This window comes from Tasmannia lanceolata, unplaced genomic scaffold (genome assembly GCF_043159265.1).
Source record: "Tasmannia lanceolata isolate RefF3 unplaced genomic scaffold, GAP_Taslan_0.1 ptg000029l, whole genome shotgun sequence".
In the NCBI taxonomy this organism is placed as follows: domain Eukaryota; kingdom Viridiplantae; phylum Streptophyta; class Magnoliopsida; order Canellales; family Winteraceae; genus Tasmannia; species Tasmannia lanceolata.
This window is the reverse complement of record NW_027518706.1, coordinates 115846-138135: the sequence shown is the minus strand read 5'-3', so window position 1 is coordinate 138135 and position 22290 is coordinate 115846. Positions and strand designations below refer to the sequence as shown.

The 22290-nt window shown below is 38.2% G+C and overlaps 1 protein-coding gene across 1 annotated transcript; it reads left to right on the top strand.

The window, feature by feature from the left end:
* The first annotated feature begins 3575 nt into the window (after positions 1 to 3575).
* Positions 3576 to 20812, top strand: LOC143859384 (uncharacterized). Its single transcript, XM_077370101.1, has 6 exons — positions 3576 to 4009; positions 4106 to 4797; positions 17436 to 17772; positions 17995 to 18241; positions 19834 to 20015; positions 20113 to 20812. The coding sequence occupies exons 1-6, from the start codon at positions 3576 to 3578 to the stop codon at positions 20810 to 20812; spliced, it is 2592 nt and encodes an 863-aa protein (XP_077226216.1).
* Positions 20813 to 22290: the final 1478 nt, after the last annotated feature.

Sequence of the window (22290 nt, the reverse complement as noted above, 5' to 3'; positions counted from 1 at the left end):
GGTAGAGTTGGTGACCCAATGGTTACATGGTTTATTGTTGGTAGTTTTTGCTAAACGGAATGTTGGGTTTATTATCTAACTAATTTAAAGTTATGATCCTTATGTTTGGCTCAAAGATCTTGCTAGCCAAGTGGGAGAATGTTAGGAAATAATCCTAACGGTGGATGCGGCTTTTGCAAGATCGACGGTCAAGATCATTTGGTTAGTTAATTACTTTTGTGAAAAGTCATTAATGAAAAGACTTTATGTGAAAAGGTATAAACGTAAAGAGACGTTTGGGGAGAGGGATCGGCGCGATGAGGAGTCGCATCTCTTCCCACAAACGCTTATAAAAAGTACTCTTGGGTCCTATTTGCAAACAGCGAATTTGTTTCCAAACTTTGAGAATCCACGCTTGAAGAGAAAGGAAACCGGTCCCCATCACCGACTATTGTGTAGCAAAGAGAAACCTTAAGAGAAAGAAAAATAAGATTCATGGCTTCCGGTATGTCTTTTTCTCATTTCAATTTATTCCATATTGTTACATGTGATTTTCTCAATGTTGAATCGCTAAGATCCGTTGCCGGTGTTCATATTGTATCGAACACTTACACATCCTCCTTTCTTTCTCTGCAAAAACCCTCTCCTCAAAAGCTTTTTCCCCTTTTTGCCAAACCCTAAAAGTTGAGAAAGAGATTGATAGAGATGATAAACCCAAATTTCAGAGGAGATGGTAGAAGGGCTGTGACGGTGATTTGCAGAGGTGGTGGCCGATGGAGGTTAAACGGGAGAGATGAAAAGCGGGTTTAAGGTTCAGAGAAACGGAGAAAGGTTTGATGGTGGTTGATTTGGGCGAAAATGGGAATGGAAATGGATTCTATGGAGGTGGAGATGAGGTGGAGCAGATAAGACAAGATGGGGTATGGATGGTGGTTGAAGGAGATGGGCAGAAATAGTAGATCTGACGTGGGGAGGGAAAATTGGTCGGAATCCGGCAATGCCTTGCCGGAGAAAATGAGAAAGAAGGGTTTAAGGAGGTTAGGGTTGGGTGGCTGGGATGGGTTTGAGGTAGAAGATGAAGAATAAGAAGAAGATGGTGGAGCAATGATGGGGAAAATGAGTTTAGGAGATAGAAGAGGGTTTGGTAGTGGTAAGAATGAGGTGGTCGGTGGGAAGGAGTATTGGCTGAGGTGGGTTTGAGGGGCGTAGAGGTGGCTGATGGAATTTTAGAGGAAGAAGAAAATGAAGAAAGGGTTTGAGTAGGGATTTAACAGGGGGAAATGGGTTTGGGTGGTTCGGCTGATGGTGGGAAGGGAGAAGAGATGAAACGTCCTCGAAAGAAATGAGGAAAAACAGTAACGCGGGACGGAGAAAATACTCGCGCGGGAAGAATAAAATTTTCGTGGGTGACTTGCTCGTATATACGAGCGGTCATATTTCATGTTTAGTAGCGGTCATGACCGCTGCAGAGTTTAGTCCTTCGAGGGACATTCAACAGCGGTGGCGAATCCACAATTGGTGGCGGATTTTATGACCGCTCTTAAATGTCCGCCCCTAAATGTCACGTTTGTTGTAGTGATTTGATTTTCACGTACATTGCACTAGGGTGTCCCATGTGATGAAAAGGGGGGCATTTATCATTTCCTATTTTATATGTTCCGTGGTCGTATAATATAGTATTTCTTCAAAAGTAGTCTACGACCCACTTCATAGGATGATCCAAACCGTTCATTTGTCGGGCCACAATGTAAATAGGTTTTGCCTCAAAAATCATTTCAACAGTATGATCTTAACTCTATTTATCGCCCCAAATGGAATGGTATGGATCATCCTATGAAGTGGGCCGCACAGTACTTTTAAAAAAAACAATGGATTATAGGACCACACACCATATAAAATCTCCTTTTAAGGTGCATAAAAGTGACTTTGGCTTCTAGAGGGCTTTTGTACTTTTCTTAAGTAAGAAAAACCATAATTAGAAGAGTAATGCTAGGGAAACCGAGAGTAGGACCTAAAAGGGGACCGAACAAATTGTTTCACGCCACAATATCACTAGTGACGTGATCATAGCCACTTGATCAAGGTAATGAAAAAGTCATTCATCGATGATGTCTCAAAGCCGTTGATTCTTTGCATTATTCTATCTTGAAGAGAGAGAGAGAGAGAGAGAGAGAGAGAGAGAGAGAGAAAGAGAGAGAGAGAGAGAGAGAGAGAGTACTCTCACCATTTGATCGGTAGATATTCATTCCATATGCTCCTACAATTTGATGAGTGTATCGTTAGAAAACCTACTCGATCCTAATAGAATCCTAATATTATCATCCTCCTTTGAAATACATAAAAAAAAACCCTAAAAACCATATCATCAAATTTTAAAACCTTAGCAGTTTCCTAATAAAAACTAAATTCCCTTCTAGGTAAGAACTTATTAGAAGTTTCCTAATAAAAAACCTACTAAAATAAATCCTCCACAAATCTGTGATAGAGGTGGGTAAATCACACGAATTACACCCTTGAACACTAGATAAAAGAAGTCACCTACCGATCAAAAAAAAAAAAAAAAAGTCGCCTGCATGATGGACCGTGGTAATTTTTTGTTTTTTTTCATTCTAATCTTTAGTTATTCTTTATTATTTTTTGGGTATTTTAAGTCATTATTAGGTTGATGTTGTTCTAGCCTTCTAGCAATCTTTGTTCTATTAGATCACAGTACATATTGTAGACTACATCACAGTACAAAGCTTTACAAACTGCCACAATGTATGCTCAAACAAAAGCTATCATCTTATCTTAGTGGATTTTTGTCAACAATCTTAAAAAACTTGTGTTTCCGTTCGTGAACTAGGTTTTAGCTTTCTTTTATTGTGTTTTAATTCCACCCAATTTCTTTTCAATCGAATTAACTTTCAACCTAGTCACACGTGTGTGTGTGTGTCTAGGTTGTTGTCTCCCGCAAAAGCAAAAATTGCCTAGAAAATTCCATCCCCCCATTGCCACACACACACACACGTGTGTGTCACTGTATGTGTATTAAAATACAAACATATATGTACCATGTTGCTTTGTGTTTTTTTTTTCTCTTCTCATTCCGCTTTGTGCCAAACAAATAATTGCAATCCTATAATACAAATCATTGTTTTGACCTATTTTCAAGGGCTAACCATTATTTTGTATTATATTACAATTATAGTTACATTAAGAGACCATGATCAAAGTTGGATACCAGTGGGAGTCAATCATATTTATAATTGGGACATTATATCCTCCTGGAAGAAATTAATCATATAATTTCATGATAGATATGAGGAAAGTGTTTCTAGTCGGTCGGCTAGAGAACCTTCTCTAGTCCGCCGACCAAAAACACAGTGGGCCCATGTTGTTTGGATGATCCAAAAAATAGGGTGTGCCCAAAAAATCAGCTCCATAGGATCATCCTAGGCCTTCGATTTGTGCCCAAAAAATCAGCTCCATATACATATATATTACTGCTCTAATTGTCTTTCATAATTATATAACCTTTTTGCACTTATTGTTTATCATAATTCTTTTTCCTTCTTTTCTCAGCCTCCAATCTGATCAGTAGCAAGAAGATACACATGAACAGTGACATGGATAAGTGGCCCGAACTTCCAAATGACCTCTTAGCAGTGGTCTTCGATCATCTCCTTCTCTCCATCGATCGTATCCGGTTTGGTGCTGTGTGCTCATCCTGGTATCAATTCACCATGGAAAATTGCCACTGGTTGGACTTTCACTACCAACTTCCATTTATGTTGGTCTATGATAAAGAGCGTACGGAAACTCGTAACTTCTACAATATCACTGAAAATAAGTTTTATGATATTCAGTTACCAGAATTTCGTGGAAAATGGTGTTGTGGGTCTTCTAAGGGATGGGTGGTCACAGTAGATGAGAGCACAAACATCCATCTATTAGATCCCTTCACAAGTACTCAAATTCAGCTTCCCTCACTTGATAAATTTCCTGACCCGCAATACATTTGTTGGCCTGAGCTACCATGGGACTACACGTATATCATCGAGACTCTTGTTTGGCAAATTCTATTTCAACACTTGACTACTTTATTGTTACAATTGTCGCTAATTAGCTGAAATTGTCCTTTCAGGTATATTCTCAAGGCTCTTCTATCAGCTAATCCTCTTTCAACACCTGATTACGTTGTTGTTACCATTGTCTCTAGTATGCTGAAGTTGTCCTTCTATAAACCGGGAGATGAAAAATGGACTACTTTAGAGAATCAATGGGGTCCGTATGAAGATGTCATATATTACAAGGACAAATTCTATGTAATCACTTCCAACGATGCTGTTGTAACTTGTGAATTTGCTTCTAATTATTTTCCCAAGTTTACAGTAGTTACCCCTCCATCTGGTGAATTATGTTCTAAAAGGCATCTAGTGGAATCTTGCGGGAAGCTGTTGAAGGTTTCAAGTCGTCACGAATGGAATCCTGGTTATGACTACGATGAGAATAGAAATTTAATCCAACCTATTCCAGAGTGGGCTTATAGGACAGTGTGGTTCGATATTTTTGAATTGGACGAAGACACAGGAAAGTGGATCAAGACTGAAAACTTAGGTGATCAAACATTGTTCTTGGGATATAAAAGTTCCTTCTCTCTCTCGGCTCGTGACTTTCCCCATTGCAAGGGTAATTGCATCTACTTCACAGACAGCAATGGCGATGCACCAGATTGTAATTATGATAATGGCATTTATAACTTGGAGGATAAGAGTTTTAAACGTATAAACTTTTTCCACCGGATTACGAAGCCTCTTTGGGTCCCTCGATATTTAGGTAAGTGAATCCCATTTAATTATTTATTAGCTTCCTCTTTATTCTTAATTTTCCTCATTAGTGGTTTGATCATAATGTAACCAAAGTTACTAGGTTTGGATTCTTGCATAATTTAGTGAAGCAATTGAAAATTGTCATTAATTGTTTATTTGTTGAATTTTTATAGATACCATTTAATAAGTTATTTTGATAATTTTTCATGGCTGCCAAACATTGCCTTAAACTCGAATAGTCATTAATTGTTTTTTTTTTTTTTTACCAACACCGTATTAAACTCGAATTTTTCCCGTCCCGTATCTTGGTTTTCTAACTATGGTCGGGGCACACAGTTAATAACTTGTGCCCCAAAATCATTTCCATAGGATGATCTTAACCATATTAACATTGTGGCCCCACAAATGAATGGTTTGGATCATCCTATGAAGTGGGCCGTACAACACATCGACAAAAATCCAAAAAGAGAAAAAACAGAAGATTGACCAAAACCCATAAAATCTCATATCTTGTATTCCCGGAGGAGCTTGTTGGGGATTTCCTTTGTCATCCCGTCTCTAGGAAAACCGGTTCCTTTTTTACATGAACCTCGAGCAATGCATAACCAAACATCGAATTCTTCATTTTCTATGGATTTTTTTTTGCAAAAAAATTTGTTAGATCCAACCTAAATTCTTCTATCTTATTGAAAAATGATCAATATATCCTTATCTCATGAAAAAATGACTAAATTACACATTTCTCATTAAAAATAATCAAAATACCCTTATCTTATAGAAAAATGACGAAGTGCACCTATAACAAGGAAAATTATTGAAATACTCTAAACTCATAAACGATGACCAAAGTATTGCTATCTCGTAGAAAATGGCAACGTGTCCATATCTTGTGAGAAATTATCAAAATAACTGATATAGTTGAATATGAACAAAATACCCCTACCTCATGAGTGTCGGTGAAAATATTCTTACCTCAAAACACCTCAGAAGAATCCCCAAAGTTTTAAAAGTTGGGGAAGAGCCAAAGAATAAGGAAGTTTAGCCAGAAGATGATAGAACTCTTGGATCACAATAAAGATGGCTTCACCTGAGTATGGGGACCGGCTCTATGGGTCACGTGCCTCCCAAACCCCACAATTGCTCAAATCTAGCTCTCGTGTATTTTTTGTTCCCTTGCTTGTTTTGAGTTTGCCTTCAATAGTATCATGACTCTTGTTGTTCGGCCCTTTTCCTTATACATTGTTATAAGGATTGAGCAATGTGTTCATGCTATTGTATCATCTTTCTTTATCTAACATACTCGTAGGGGTCCGCCTAACCCAGGTTATCCATCTCTCTCTCTCTCTCTCTCTCTCTCTCTCTCTCTCTCTCTCTCTCTCTCTCTCTCTATCTCTCTCTCTCTCTCTCTCTCTCTCTCTCCGTGTTTAACATGTAGCATATATCTAATACTAAGGTGCGCTTGATGCCACATGAATCCACGGAAGTGCGATTGATGCATCGTTCATGTGACACACTTTAGTTGATCATGCCACATTGGTTTGCTAGCTAAAATGTTATTCATGCATTGTCCATGTGGTACGCTTTAGGTGATCGAGTCCATTGATCTAGTGGGTCACCTTCGGTTTTGCCAATTTAGCATGTGGCGTGTATAAAGTTTGTCAATTGAGCATGGGGCACACATTAAGGGTGAAAATTTATGTCTTTTACTTGCACAATATATAGGATTACTAAAAATCAAATATCCCCTATGTTTTCTTATTGGAGCAAAAGTAAACATTGTACAATACAAGGGGAACAATCATTCTTCTTCCCATCTTTTGCTTCCTTTTTGTGACAATTCTGGAGACTATGAAGTGAACGAATATATAACCATGGTTTTAAATTTCAACCGAAAATATGAAATTTCGGATGGGTTTCGGTCAACCTCGAAACCGAAATTGGAGATACCCGAAATGTTACATTATTTCGAGCGAAATTTAGGAATTTCGTCCGGAATTTAAGGAAATTGAAGGAAAATCTCGATTTTCTTTAATTCTTTATTATTTACCTGAAATTTCCACCGATATTTGTATGTAATAAGATATTAATTTTAATGGTTTCCTCGAATTTCGGCCGAAATTTCGGTTTCAGTGAGGACTGAAACGCATTCCAAAACCGAAATTTGAAACCATGTGTATAACCACTATGAGGAGGCCCTCGGGAAGGCATTCCAACCTTGGTCCTATAGTTTCTCTACTTAGTTAATCCAGAATTGGAGGAGAATTCAGTCGGCAAAAGGTGGCCCATCAGCAAGACTCTCCTCCACAACTACATTGGTTGAGTAGAGACACTCTGGTTGGTGTTGGTCTTGTCCCACCTTCAAATTTTATTTATTCATTTGAAAATTTACCATTTAAACAAGGTATGTTAGATATTTCATTTGAAAATTTACCCCTTGATTAGGGTATTTGAGACATTTTAGTTATAGATGCTAATTCAACACAATGACTTTTGCTTCACACATATAATGTTCCACTTTTTATTGAAAACACATTATGTCTTTCCTAGAATAAATGTGCCGATTTTATTTACTGAAAGATAAATTCTAAACTGAAGGGTGAGGAGGAAAGGTTGGAGCAAAACGAATCCTAGGTTTAACTGTGTATAGAAGATTCAGCATAAGGGGATTATGAATCAAAAGAGGTGGAAATCAAAAAATTAGAGGCGGGGGGATTGGTTTTGCCCATCTTGTGCTTATTACAATTTCAAATGGAGGACTAGGTGTCGATGGTGCTCTCAGAGGAAGAAGAGTTCATCACCCTCAATTTATCGCCCGATGACTGTGGCTCAGGACCGAATTAGAAAGCTTGATCAGTGGTGGAGGCGAGTGGATATTAGAAGTTCTCAATCGCGAAGATAAGTGAAATAAGGGAGTGGAAGTGGGCGATGGGATACTCAATATAATGCTGTCTGTTCTCTGTTTATATGCTACCCTTTTACCTATTTGGTCAGAAGTATACTTTTGGCCATTTTACTGATGCTATGTAATACTTGACAGGACCTCTGGTCCCCAATGTATCATAAATAGTATCAATAAAATTTCTGTCATCTTTCAAAAAAAAAAAATTCTAAACTGAAGGGTGCCCTTGCAAACACCTATGCGCAAGGGTGCCCCATTGGATCAACATCACCCAATCACATTTTTTCATGGTACTAAAAAATACAAAGTAAAAGAATGGTGCATGTGATTAGCTGGTGTGGATTTAATGCCTGTTAGTGCCCTTGCAAACACCTAAGCGTAAGGGTGCCCCATTGGATTAACATCGCCCAAGTTTCTTGTCTGTTAGTGCTTGAAGGGCTTTCAAAAGGTTATTTATAGTTCCCAAAGAGTTCCAAATAAGCTACAACACAATTAAAAACAAAAAGATATGCTACTTTCTCGACAAATCAGCCTACAATTAGGGAAGTGATATATCCTCCCCAGTTCCATCCTAGGGCCATCCCTCTAGTGCATTTATGACTACTCTTTCTACAGGGGTGGCTCGGGGAAGAAAAATGCCCAATATATCACTTCCTCGTATTTATCATCTGTCAATTTTAAACTTAGGCCCATCTCAATTGTGGCGGTTCACCTTGCAAAAATATAAGTGTGGACCCTCTCACCTAACAGTGTTTTGTGTATGCATGCCTGTGTTAGCTAGCCGGATATGGGTCCTTGTAGACCCACGTGAACATCTTAGTTAGAGATAGGGACATTTTTTTATTTTTATTTTTTCAAATTTTAGGAAAAACAATTCTTTTTTTATATTTTTTCCATTTTCTCATTTTCAATATATAAGGTTATTTTGGGTAATTTTCATAAGACAGGTTCATTTTTGTCATTTTTCATAATATAGGGGTATTTTAGGATTTTTTTCATTTTAGCCAATCTCTTATATTTTTCTAATTTTCTATTAGATAAGGGTATTAGGCAATTTTCATAAAATAAGGGCATTGTTATCATTTTTAGGACATTATGGTATGTTACTATTTTCTTGTTTTTAGAATTTTATAGCTTTTTCTATTTCAATTTTTTCGCATTTTCCATGTGGCAAGGGTATTTTGATCATTTTTCTGATATTATAGTCCTGGTAGGGGTGTAACTTGGGTCAGGCGCAACCCTAACCCGACAGGTTCAACCCAATTTTGGCTCAAGTTGGGTTGGCATTTCCTCGGGTTGAGTTGGCAAAAGCCAACCCAGTTTAATTTCGGGTTGGGTTAGGGTTGTGTCCTTGGCAACCTGACACGACCCGAACCGTACCTTCATCCTCTAATTTTATCATAATTTTTACTAGGTTATGTATTTTTCTTGTATTTTTAATTTGATCCCAAGTGAACCAAAACCCAACCTAACTCAACTCGGCCTGATTTGAATTAAATGGGTTTGGTTAGGGTTTAGAGATTAGTGGCGGGTTGGATTAGGGTTGAGCATCCTCAACCCCAGGCTCGGGTTGGGTCGGCTTAGGGTTGAGGGAATGCTCTCCAAGAGGCACTTCGACATTCGTTCTCTAGTCTCTCTGCTTAGTTAATATGATATTGGAGGAGAATTCAGTTAGTAAAATGTGGCCCGCTGGCAAGACTCCTCCATGGCTAAGAGAGAAAAGTAAGTGAGAGAAAGAGAGAAAAAGAATAAGACAAGAATTTCTCCTAATTCCCCCAACAAATTTCTCCATTTTAGTGAAAAAATGGGAGAAGATTATGGGGTGGGGAACATCTCCGCCACGTAGGCGCCACCTAGGATAAAAACCAATAATGATGTCTAGAAATTGTCTAGTGATCAAAGGTGTAAATGACAACCAAACATGCTTTGGGGAGATCTTTGGGAGATCTCATGCATTTGAAACTCCTACAATCCCCCAAAAACAAGCAAAGGCGTGGTAGGGAACATAAGAGCAAGATTTCGGCACCAACCCTGAGACTGAGGATACGGATCATGATGAGGTTATTATTGATATTATTACAGGAGGAATCAAGGGCGGAACCAGGAATTTACAGTTGAGGGGCCGGATTAATTTTCACTTGTCTGCAATCCTGCATTGGTCATCGGGGGGACGCCATGGCCACTAAAATATCTAGGCATGCATGTATAGCCATGAACAATAAAAGAAATTTTGCAAGGTCATGGGGGGCCATGGCCCCCCTCATGCTATATGTGCCTCTGCCCCTGGGAGGAATGATAGATGCAAGGGCCCACTTTATGCAAGGGCTGGAGACGGGCCCTTCAATAGATCTATGTCATGGCCCCCCTCATGCTATATGTGCCTCTGCCCCTGGGAGGAATGATAGATGCAAGGGCCCACTTTATGCAAGGGCTGGAGAAGGGCCCTTCAATAGATCTATGTCCTTAGTAAAGTCGGTTGAGAAACTGAATTCGGTTGCACTTAATGATGTGGATCCTTTCAAGAGCCCTTCTTTAGCCCTTGCATCTATCATTCCTCTTATTACAGTTATATTAAAAATATCTTATAATATAACGATGATGGTTTAATTATATAAAGATATCTTTTGTTTATTCACGTTAAAAAAGGCGTTATTATTTATATTATTACGGCTAAACGTTTTGACGTTCCCACTAGCAGTTTTGGCCCATCCTATGCATGGGTGTAAAATAATGGACCCCACCCAAAAAATAACATGAGATATAAAAGTGTGGGCCCCTCCCAAATGCATGGGTTTGAGTTGAATTGGTGGGACCCACCTTATCAAAAAAGTGTAAAACGGTGGACCCACCCTTTTTTATTTGCAAATATTTAATAAAGGGAAAATTATAAAAAAAATGCAAAGTTTTGTCTAAATTGTGAATAAAGGGTATTGATTTGAAATTTATAAAAAATGTGTTGTCAGGTGAGAGAAGATGGCTTTTAGGACAAATATACCCCTCCGACCTCTTTTTTCTCTCCACCTTTTTGCACCTATCTCTATGCACTTATTACTTTCTCACCTACGACCTTCTTCTTCCTCAAGACTTTTCTAACATGGAAAACTCCATGAAAGGGTTTTGAAGGTTGCCATTTACAACAGGGTTTGGTAATCATGAGGGTTTACTCATGATAAACTTATCGAAGCAGTGTTACAAAATGCGAAGAAAATGAATTTTGAGCTTAAAACTGGATTTTGTTGTTTTCCCCATTTTCAAGATAAATCCATTTCTTTGCATTTTTTTATTCTAAAACACCAAAATCAAGCTTCAATTTATGGTTGCCTGCATGACACTAAGATCACAATGTATATCCCTATTATCCTTCGACTTTTTACTCAATTTGAAAATAAAAATCTTTGGAATTATCCCTATTCTACTGGCTTCCGTCGGAAGTCCGAACAAAACTTCGGACTTCCGAATGGAAGCCAGTATACACAACCAAAATATTGGTTCCATTCGGAAGTCCGAAGGTTTGTTCAGACTTTCAAGTCGGACTTCCGAACAAACGTTTGGACTTCCGACGGAAGACAGTCAAACTTTGTAGTTCGGTAATTGTCATATGTTAGTGCATCCTTTTGGTATTTTTTTCGTAATTTTAATACTTTGCTCCCATTTTTTCGTAATTTTTCATTTAAAACTTAGCACTTCAGCCACAAATCTGTAATGATTACTATTTTTTGCAATTATGCTTTTGCTAGCCACCTTTGCACCCATATTACTTCTGCGAATCTTTACATCAAAGGATGGGCCACAAGCCGAGAAGTTGCCTCTGCAAAGGTGGCTAGCAAATTCCCATACAAAAAAAGGGAAATGTTGTCCACACTACTGTATTTTGATGAGGGCACTCCTCATTTTATTAAAAGTACGGTATGGCCCCCCATAGGATGATCCAAAGCGTCAATTAGATGGACCACAGCCTAAATTGGTTGTGTCCCAAAAATCATTTCCATAGGTTTATCCTAACCCTCCGATCTCTAGAGGGTTAGGACCAACCCTCTAACATTCTGATCAAAGGGTTAGGATAAATCTACGGAAATGCTTTTTGGGGCACAATCTATTTAGGCTGTGGTCCATCTAATGGACGGTTTGGATCATCCTATGGTGCGGGCCATACCGTACTTTTAATAAAGTGAGGAGTGTCCTCATCAAAATACGGTAGTGCGGATAACATTTCCCAAAAACATCTTAAAAAATACGGCAAAAATCTGGGTGACACGCAGGTCAACCAGGCCCGTACGGGCCCGGCGTGAGAACCACATTTTCTACCCCGGAACCACTAGGGAACCAAATTTTATACCTCGGAACCACTAAGGAACCACATTTTATACCCCGGAACCACTAGGGAACCACATTTTCTACCCCGGAATTACTAGAGAACCACATTTTATACGCCGGAACCACTAGGGAACCACATTTTATACCTCGGAACCACTACGGAACCACATTTTATACCTCGGAACCACTATGGAACCACATTTTATACCTCGGAACCACTAGGGAACCACATTTTATACCCTCGAACCACTACTGAACCACATTTTATGCCTCGGAACCACTAGGGAACCACATTTTCTACCCCGGAACCACTAGGGAAACACATTTTATACCTCGGAACCACTAAGGAACCACATTTTCTACTCCGGAACCACTAGGGCACCACATTTTCTACTCAGGACCACTAGGGAACCACATTTTCTACCCCGGAACCACTAGAGAACCACATTTTATACCCCGGAACCACTAAGGAACCACATTTTATACCTCGGAACCACATACTATACTCCGGAACCACTACGGAACCACATTCTATACTCCGGAACCACTACGGAACCACATTTTATACCCCGGAACTACTAGGGAACCACATTTTATACCCCGGAACCACTAGGGAACCACATTTTCTACCCCGGAACCACTATGGAACCACATCTTATACCCTGAAACCACTAGGGAATCATATTTTATACCCCGAAACCACTAGGAAACCACATTTTCTACCTCAGAACCACTAGGGAACCACATTTAATACCCCGGAACCACTAAGGAACCATCTTTTATACCCCGGAACCCCTAGGGAACCACATCTTATACCCCGGAACCACTACGGAACCACATTTTATACCTCGGAACCACTAGGGAACCACATCTTATACCCCGGAACCACTAGGGAACCACATCATATACCCCGGAACCACTAAGGAACCACATTTTATACCTCGGAAGCACTAGGGAACTACATTTCATACCCCGGAACCATGAGGGAACCACATTTTATACCCCGAAAGCACTAGGGAATCACATTTATACCCCGGAACCACTAGGGAACCACATATTATATCCCGGAACCACTACGGAACCACATTTTATACCCCTGAACCACTACGGAACCATATTTTATACCCCAGAACCACTACAGAACCACATTTTATACCTCAGAACGACTAGGGAACCAGATTTTCTACCCTGAAACCAATACAGAACCACATTTTATACCTCGGAACCACTAGGGAACCAGATTTTCTACCCAAAACCACTACAGAACCACATTTTATACCCCGGAACCACTAGGTTCTAACATGTAACCAAACATGATTGTATACATAGAGAGAGATAGAGAGAGGTCAAGATAAACATGGCAACCAAACAAAGAGTCTCATAAATATGGTGAAAAAACCAAAGCACAAAAAATATGAAAACATGAAGAGAAGATGTTAAACCTAACCGAAGCTATGTTTATCACCCAAATAAGCAATGGAGATCTTTTTCCGAACTACAATGGCAATGGAGCTATATCACGTTGGCAATGGGCTTTTTTCCTAATGTACAATGGCAATGGAGCTTTATCACGTTGCAAATGGAGTTTTTTTTCAACACTACAATGGTAATGGAGCTTGGAAACGTTGGCAATGGAGCTTTTTTCCAAAACTACAATGGCAATGGCAAGCTTCAAAAACCTTCCATGAAACCTTGAGGAAGAAGAATGTGGTAGGTAAATGGCAACCTTCAAAACCCTCTCATGGAGTTTCCCACGTTAGAAAAGCCTTGAGGAAGAAGAAGGTAGTAGGTGAGAAGGTAATAAGTGTATAGGGATAGGTGAAAAAGGTGGAGGGAAAAAAGAGGTAGGAGGGGTATATTTGTCCTAAAAGCCATATTCTCTCACCTGACAACACCTTTTTTATAATTTTCAAATCACTACCCTTTATTCACAATTTAGACAAAACTTTGCATTTTTTTAATAATTTTTCCTTTAATAAAATATGCACCTTTTACCCACCCCTTCCTATTTTGGTGGGTAAGCTGGGGTTTCGAGAGACCCCTACCGGTGAAATTTTTCTTTCTATCTTTTTCTACATTTTCAAATGGGTACCCTAAACCCTTCTCCGTTTGAAGTCCTTATAGACTACCCAATCGCTGGCAAGACTCTCCTCCACAGCTATATTAGCTGAGCAAAGACACTCTCGTCGGTGTAGGTCTTGTCCCCTCCCATCTTTGAAATTTATTTATTAATTTGAAAATGGGCCATGATAAATTCTCACCACCTATGGGATGATTCATTCCACTTTAAACGAGGATATATGTGGCAGACTATAATGCTTTTTAACTTTTAAAGGGTGTGAATTATCCGACAGGTGGTGCGAATTTATCATTGCCCTTGAAAATTTATGCTTTAGACAGGGTATTTTAGACATTTCGTTTCAAAATGTTCCCTTTAAATTTGGTTTTTGAGACATTTTAGTTAGAATTAAGCTAATTTAGCCCAATGATTTTTGCTTCACACATTTATTAATGTCCCGTTTTTTATTTTTCCTAGCATAAATGTGCCGCTTTTATTTATTGAAAGAGAAATGCTAAAATGAAAGGTGCCCTTGAAAAAACTAAGATGAAAGTCATTCAATCACATTTATAATGGTACTAAAAACTAGGGCTGCAACTCGAGCCGGGTTTTACCCGACCCGCATCGACCCGACCCGAAAATAGCCTGGGTTGGGTTCAAGTTTTAAGGGATCTGCTATTGTCCATCGCAGAAGGCATTTCGCAGAACGTCAGACTAGCCACACAGACACACTTTTCAGCAGCTTTTGTCTTCATTCAGGAGGTGGTGGTCTGACGTGCAACAAACCATCTGTGAAATGCCTTTTTCGATGGACAATAGCAAATCCCATTTTTTAAAAGTAAATGCATTTACCAACTAAGATTTCTTAAAAAGCACAGCAGGGTCCACTTCATAAGATGATCCAAAAGGTTCATTTGTTGAGCCACAGTGTAAATAGGTTGTGACCCGAGAATCATCTCTATAAGATGAACCTAACTGTCTAATCTATAGAGGTTTCAATCTTTCTACAAGTGGAGGGCTAGGGTCATCTTATGGAAATGATTTACGAGGTACAGCCTATTTACGTTGTGGCCAAACAAATGAGCGTTTTGGATCATCCTATGAAGTGGGCCCCACTGTTACTTTTGAAAAATACTAGATTTTACGGCCACACACCATATAATATCTCAACAAATAATTGTTTTCCCCTAATAAAAATCTCCAATTTTTGTATTCAGTTGTCACACTTAGGATTATTCACAAAAACTTTTGAACCCTAGAGCACTATGGTCTCAAAATCGTATGTTGTGAAACGCACTGTGAATGATCCAAACAATTCAATTTTTCAGACCTAATTTAAATAGAACTTGCCCCAAAAGTCATCTCCATAAGAAGATCCTAACCTTGCAATTGATAGTGGTTTTTATATTATGACGTGTTGTTTAATCTCTTCCTATCAACAGTTTAAGATTGTGGCAAATTTAGGGCTACTATCTTATTGAAGCTGGGGCCCAACAAACGAACAGATTGGACCATATATAAAAATAGAGAAACGGTTCCTACACATATGTGTAGAGAATTCTCTACACACTAGCTTAAAATACAGTGGGGGTCCACATTGTTTGGGTGATCCAAGCCATCCATTTTAAAGACCCTCATATAGATAGGGTGTCTACAAAAAATCAGATCTATAGGATCATCCCAACCGTTTTGGGGCCAAACGGCCGTTTGGGAGTGTTTGGGTGCGCAGCCACCATTTGAAACTCCGTTTGAAACACCGTTTTGAACCCTCAAAACGGTGTTTTGCAAACGGAGGGGGGAAGGTCCATTTGCAAAACGCCGTTTTGAACGGAGTTTTTGGGCTATGGGTTTTTACGTGTTTGCCCTCACCAAAACACATTTTTACGTATATGCGTGCGATTTTATGCGTTACGTCAAATACCAAAAAAGCAGGGGTGTAAATATCATTCTTGAGGACACCAATTTGTTAAATTGTTAATATTTAATTCAAAACAAGGGGCTACTGATATCATTAAATGATCTCTTAATTTTGATTTTTTAAAGACAAGAATTAAAAGAAACCCTAATTTCTTGCTTTCTTCATCTAAAATCCGTTGGAAGAGTGTAATGTTGAAAGACCTCCTCCTAATAAAATCCTAATATTATCATTCTCGTTTGAAATAAGTACAAAAAAAACCCCTAAAAACCATATCCTACGAGGCAACCATCAAATTCTAAAACCATACCAGTTTCCTAATTAAAAACTAAGTTCCCTTCGAAGTAGTAACTTATTAGAAGTTTCCTAATAAAAAACGACCTACTAAAGAAAATAGAAGTTACCTATTAAGTAGATACTCCAACCCAATTTCCTCACTTTAGAATATATCCCTCTTTCAATCTCCAAAATAGAGGTGGGTAAATCACACAAATTGGACCCAGCACTAGATAAAACAAGTCTCCTACCGATAAAAAGAAGAAGAAGTCGACTGCATGATGGACCGTGGTAATCATCTTCAATATCTTCTTTTTCATTCTAATCTTTAGTTATTCTTTATTATTATTTTTTGGTATTTTAGTCATTATTAGGTTCATGTTGTTCTAGGCTTCTAGCAATCTTTATTAGATCTCCAAAGGATTTATTAAAAATAAAAAATCCTGGTATGGGTCCTCACTTTAGATCTTTAACAATGAAATAATTGAAGGAAATCAAATATTGTAGACTACATCACAGTACAAAGCTTTACAAACTGCCACAATGTATGCTCAGAAACAAAAGCTATCATCTTCACAGAAACTAATCATTTATATATTTTTTTCATGTTTTACTGTTAGATATACAAAAAAACAATGAAACAATTGTAGAATTTTGCTGATTTGGGCTCATATCAAATTGGAATTGAGGGGTATGATTAAATTATTCATATTCAAGGATATCCTTTTTGAGTTTTGGGCGCTCTTTTCTGTCGTAAGAAGGAGAAAGTTTATCTATTTTTGGTGCCCTTTGAATGAATTAATGGATTTTTGTCAACAATCTTAAAAAAACTTGTGTTTCCGTTCATGAACTAGGTTTTAGTGTTTTAATTCCACCCAATTTCTTTTCAATCGAATTAACTTTCAACCTGTGCATTGCACAGTTAGTCACACATGTGTCTAGGGATTTGCTAGGCAATTTCACAGCTTGCTTTCGTGGGAGAGAACAGCCACCTCAGATCAATTAAATGAATACGACAGATTAAATGAATTATAATATTATATGCATATACGATTATAAGGAAATAATTTTTTGGGAGAATTTAAAGAGGCTTTAAATCTCTACTGCTCTAATTGTCTTTCATAACTATATTACATTTTTGCTCTTATTGTTTATCATAATTCTTTTTCCTTCTTTTCTCAGCTTCCAATCCGATCAGTAGCAAGAAGATACACATGAACAGTGATATGGATAAGTGGCCCGAACTTCCAAATGACCTCTTAGCAGTGGTCTTCGATCATCTCCCTCTCTCCATCCATCGTATCCGGTTTGGTGCTGTGTGCTCATCCTGGTATCAATTCATCATGGAAAATTGCCACTGGTTGGACTTTCACTACCAACTTCCATTTATGTTGGTCTATGATAAAGAGCGTACGGAAACTCGTAACTTCTACAATATCACTGAAAATAAGTTTTATGATATTCAGTTACCAGAAATGGAAAATGGTGTTGTGGGTCTTCTGAGGGATGGGTGGTCACAGTAGATGAGAGCACAAACATCCATCTATTAGATCCCTTCACAAGTACTCAAATTCAGCTTCCATCACTTGATAAATTTCCTGACCCGCAATTCATTTCTTGGCCTGAACTACCATGGGACTACACGTATATCGTCGAGACTCTTGTATTGGCAAATTCTATTTCAACACTTGACTATTTTATTGTTACAATTGTCGCTAATTAGCTGAAATTATCCTTTCAGGTATATTCTCAAGGCTCTCCTATCAGCTAATCCTCTTTCAACACCTGATTACGTTGTTGTTACCATTGTCTCTAGTATGCTGAAGTTGTCCTTCTATAAACCTGGAGATGAAAAATGGACTACTTTAGAGAATCAATGGGGTCCTTATGAAGATGTCATATATTACAAGGACAAATTCTATGCAATCACTTCCAACGATGATGTTGTAACTTGTGAATTTGCTTCCAATGATTTCCCCAAGTTTACTGTAATTACACCTCCATCGGGAGAAATAAAAATTATGTGATAAGAGGTATCTAGTGGAATGTTGTGGGAAGCTGTTAAATGATGGGAAATGATATTCCCCCCTTGAACGGATAAAATCACCCCCTAAAGTTTTATGTGAGAATGGTTCACTGCTTTAGACTAAATTCACCCCAGTAACGTTTTTCTTTCACCCTCTCTCAATTTAACCCGTGCCTAAAATCTCTCTGCCACAACAAACGTTTTAATGACCTGAAAACCTTCTAAAATCCGTTGGAAGAGTGTAATGTTGAAAGACCTCCTCCTAATATTATCATTCTCCTTTGAAATAAGTACAAAAAAAACCCCTAAAAACCATATCCTACGAGGCAACCATCAAATTCTAAAACCATACCAGTTTCCTAATTAAAAACTAAGTTCCCTTCGAAGTAGTAACTTATTAGAAGTTTCCTAATAAAAAACGCGCGACCTACTAAAGAAAATAGAAGTTACCTATTAAGTAGGATACTCCAACCCAATTTCCTCACTTTAGAATATATCCCTCTTTCAATCTCCAAAATAGAGGTGGGTAAATCACACAAATTGGACCCAGCACTAGATAAAACAAGTCTCCTACCGATAAAGAAAAGAAGAAGTCGACTGCATCTTTAGTTATTCCTTATTTTATTTTTTTGGTATTTAAGTCATTATTAGGTTCATGTTGTTCGAGGCTTGTATTTATTTTTCATGTTTAACTGTTAGATATACAATAAAAAACAATGAAATAACTGTACAATTTTGCTGATTTAGGCTCATATCAAATTGGAATTGAGGGGTATGATTAAATTATTCATATTCAAGGATATCCTTTTTGAGTTTTGGGCGCTCTTTTCTGTCGTAAGAAGGAGAAAGTTTATCTATTTTTGGTGCCCTTTGAATGAATTAATGGATTTTTGTCAACAATCTTAAAAAAACTTGTGTTTCCGTTCATGAACTAGGTTTTAGTGTTTTAATTCCACCCAATTTCTTTTCAATCGAATTAACTTTCAAACTGTGAATTGCACAGTTAGTCACACATGTGTCTAGGGATTTGCTAGGCAATTTCACAGCTTTCGTGGGAGAGAACAGCCACCTCAGATCAATTAAATGAATAGGACAAATTAAATGATTATAATATTATATGCATATACGATTACAAGGAAATAATTTTTTGGGAGAATTTAAAGAGGCTTTAAATCACATTTGCATATATTACTGCTCTAATTGTCTTTCATAATTATATTACATTTTTGCTCTTATTGTTTATCATAATTCTTTTTCCTTCTTTTCTCAGCTTCCAATCCGATCAGTAGCAAGAAGATACACATTAACAGTGACATGGATAAGTAGCCCGAACTTCCAAATGACCTCTTAGCAATGGTCTTCGATCATCTCCCTCTCTCCATCCATCGTATCCGGTTTGGTGCTGTGTGCTCATCCTGGTATCAATTCACCATGGAAAATTGCCACTGGTTGGACTTTCACTACCAACTTCCGTTTATGTTGGTCTATGATAAAGGGCGTACGGAAACTCGTAACTTCTACAATATCACTGAAAATAAGTTTTATGATATTCAGTTACCAGAATTTCGTGGAAAATGGTGTTGTGGGTCTTTCGAGGGATGGGTGGTCACAGTAGATGAGAGCACAAACATCCATCTATTAGATCCCTTCACAAGTACTCAAATTCAGCTTCCCTCACTTGATAAATTTCCTGACCCGCAATTCATTTCTTGGCCTGAACTACCATGGGACTACACGTATATCGTCGAGACTCTTGTATTGGCGAATTCTATTTCAACACTTGACTACTTTATTGTTACAATTGTCACTAATTAGCTGAAATTGTCCTTTCAGGTATATTCGCAAGGCTCTCCTATCAGCTAATCCTCTTTCAACACCTGATTACGTTGTTGTTACCATTGTCTCTAGTATGCTGAAGTTGTCCTTCTATAAACCTGGAGATGAAAAATGGACTACTTTAGAGAATCAATGGGGTCCTTATGAAGATGTCATATATTACAAGGACAAATTCTATGCAATCACTTCCAACGATGCTGTTGTAACTTGTGAATTTGTTTCCAATGATTTCCCCAAGTTTACTGTAATTACACCTCCATCGGGAGAATTATGTGATAAGAGGTATCTAGTGGAATGTTGTGGGAAGCTGTTGAAGGTTTCGAGTCGTCTAGAATGGAATCCTGGTTATGACTACGATGAGAATAGAAATTTAATCCAACCTATTCCAGAGTGGGCTTATAAGACAGTGTGGTTCGATATTTTTGAATTGGACGAAGACACAGGAAAGTGGATCGAGACTGAAAACTTAGGCGATCAAACATTGTTCTTGGGATATAATAGTTCCTTCTCTCTCTCGGCTCGTGACTTTCCCTATTGCAAGGGTAATTCCATCTACTTCACAGACAGCAATGACGATGCACCATATTGTAATTATGATAATGGCATTTATAACTTGGAGGATAAGAGTTTTAAACGTATAAACTTTTTCCACCGGATTACGAAGCCTCTTTGGGTCCCTCGATATTTAGGTAAGTGAATCCCATTTAATTATTTATTAGCTTCCTCTTTATTCTTAATTTTCCTCATTAGTGGTTTGATCATAATGTAACCAAAGTTACTAGGTTTGGATTCTTGCATAATTTAGTGAAGCATTGGAAAATTGTTAATTGTTTATTTCTTGCCTTAATTTTGAGTTCAATAATCAGTTTTGGACTCAAAATCGATTCTCAAAATCCAAAGGGTCAAGTAGTTATTATGACAGCCGATTGTCACTACAAAATCTATAATTGTTTTTTATAATTGCACCAACTCCATTAAACCTTATGTAACTGATATTTTATTGTGGCTTTTTAAACTCGGTAGAGCTAGCCCTTGAGGGTTGTTTTTATTGGTTTGCCGTCTAATACTCTTAAACTGAAACACGTTTAAGACGTATTGAACACCTTCTTCGCCAAAAACCCAAAAAGAGAAAAAAAAAATAGAAGATTTACCAAAACCCATAAAATCTCATTCTTGTATTACCGGAGGAGCTTGTTGGGGATTTCCTTTGTCATCTCGTCTTTAGGAAAACCGGTCCCTTTTTGACGTGAACCTCGACAAATACATAACCGAACATTGAATTCTTCATTTTCTCTGTGTTGAGAAAATCCGCCGGATAAAACAATCCGATCGCGTACAAATTAAACGGAAAAGAAAAGTGATAAATCAAGCAAGCTACAAGATGAACATCAAGGTTTTACGTGGTTCGGCAAAGCCTACTCCACGGGCGAGAAACACTATCTTCCACTATGAGAAACGCAATACACAAGTGTTACAATGGATTTAAACAAAAACCCAAAACCTGCAACCCTTTTCTTGCTTCTCAAACCCATGACCGTACCCAAGAGTAACCCGAGAGAAACCCATAAGAGAAAACCCAAAAGAAAAGGAACCCCAGGAGAAAGCTCCAAAGGAATCCAAGAAAAAACCCACTTTTTTCTTCTCCTTCTCTCCGTCTCTTTCTTTCTCTCTCCTCTCTTTTCTCTCTCTCTCTCTCTCTCTCTCTCTCTCTCGTTGAGAAAATCCGTCGAGAAAGCTCCAAAAGAATCCAAGAAAAAACCCACTTTTTTTCTTCTCCTTCTCTCTGTCTCTTTCTTTTTCTCTCCTCTTTGCACACTCTCACTCTAAGAGAAACAACCCTCTTTTCATCCTAGTGTTTCTCCCAAAACACCTCAAAATAGAAGTTTCTAATTTAATGCCTTTGCCTTCCCACCCAAGCAACACTTGGTGGGTGGGAAATAAGGCAACTTTCCTAAAAACTTCCACCTTGGCTTATTTTCCAGCCACCTGAAGATTTTCCGTTGATGTCGTTACCGGTTCGCTATCACTGCAAACCACCATTGGCCTTTTGAAGTACTAGCTACACACTCTCGAATCACCTTGGTTCTGACTCCTCCCGATTCGATTAACACAGCCAATGCACATGTGTAGCTGCCAACCCGTTGACTCACCTAGTCAACCTTGGAGAGGGATCTC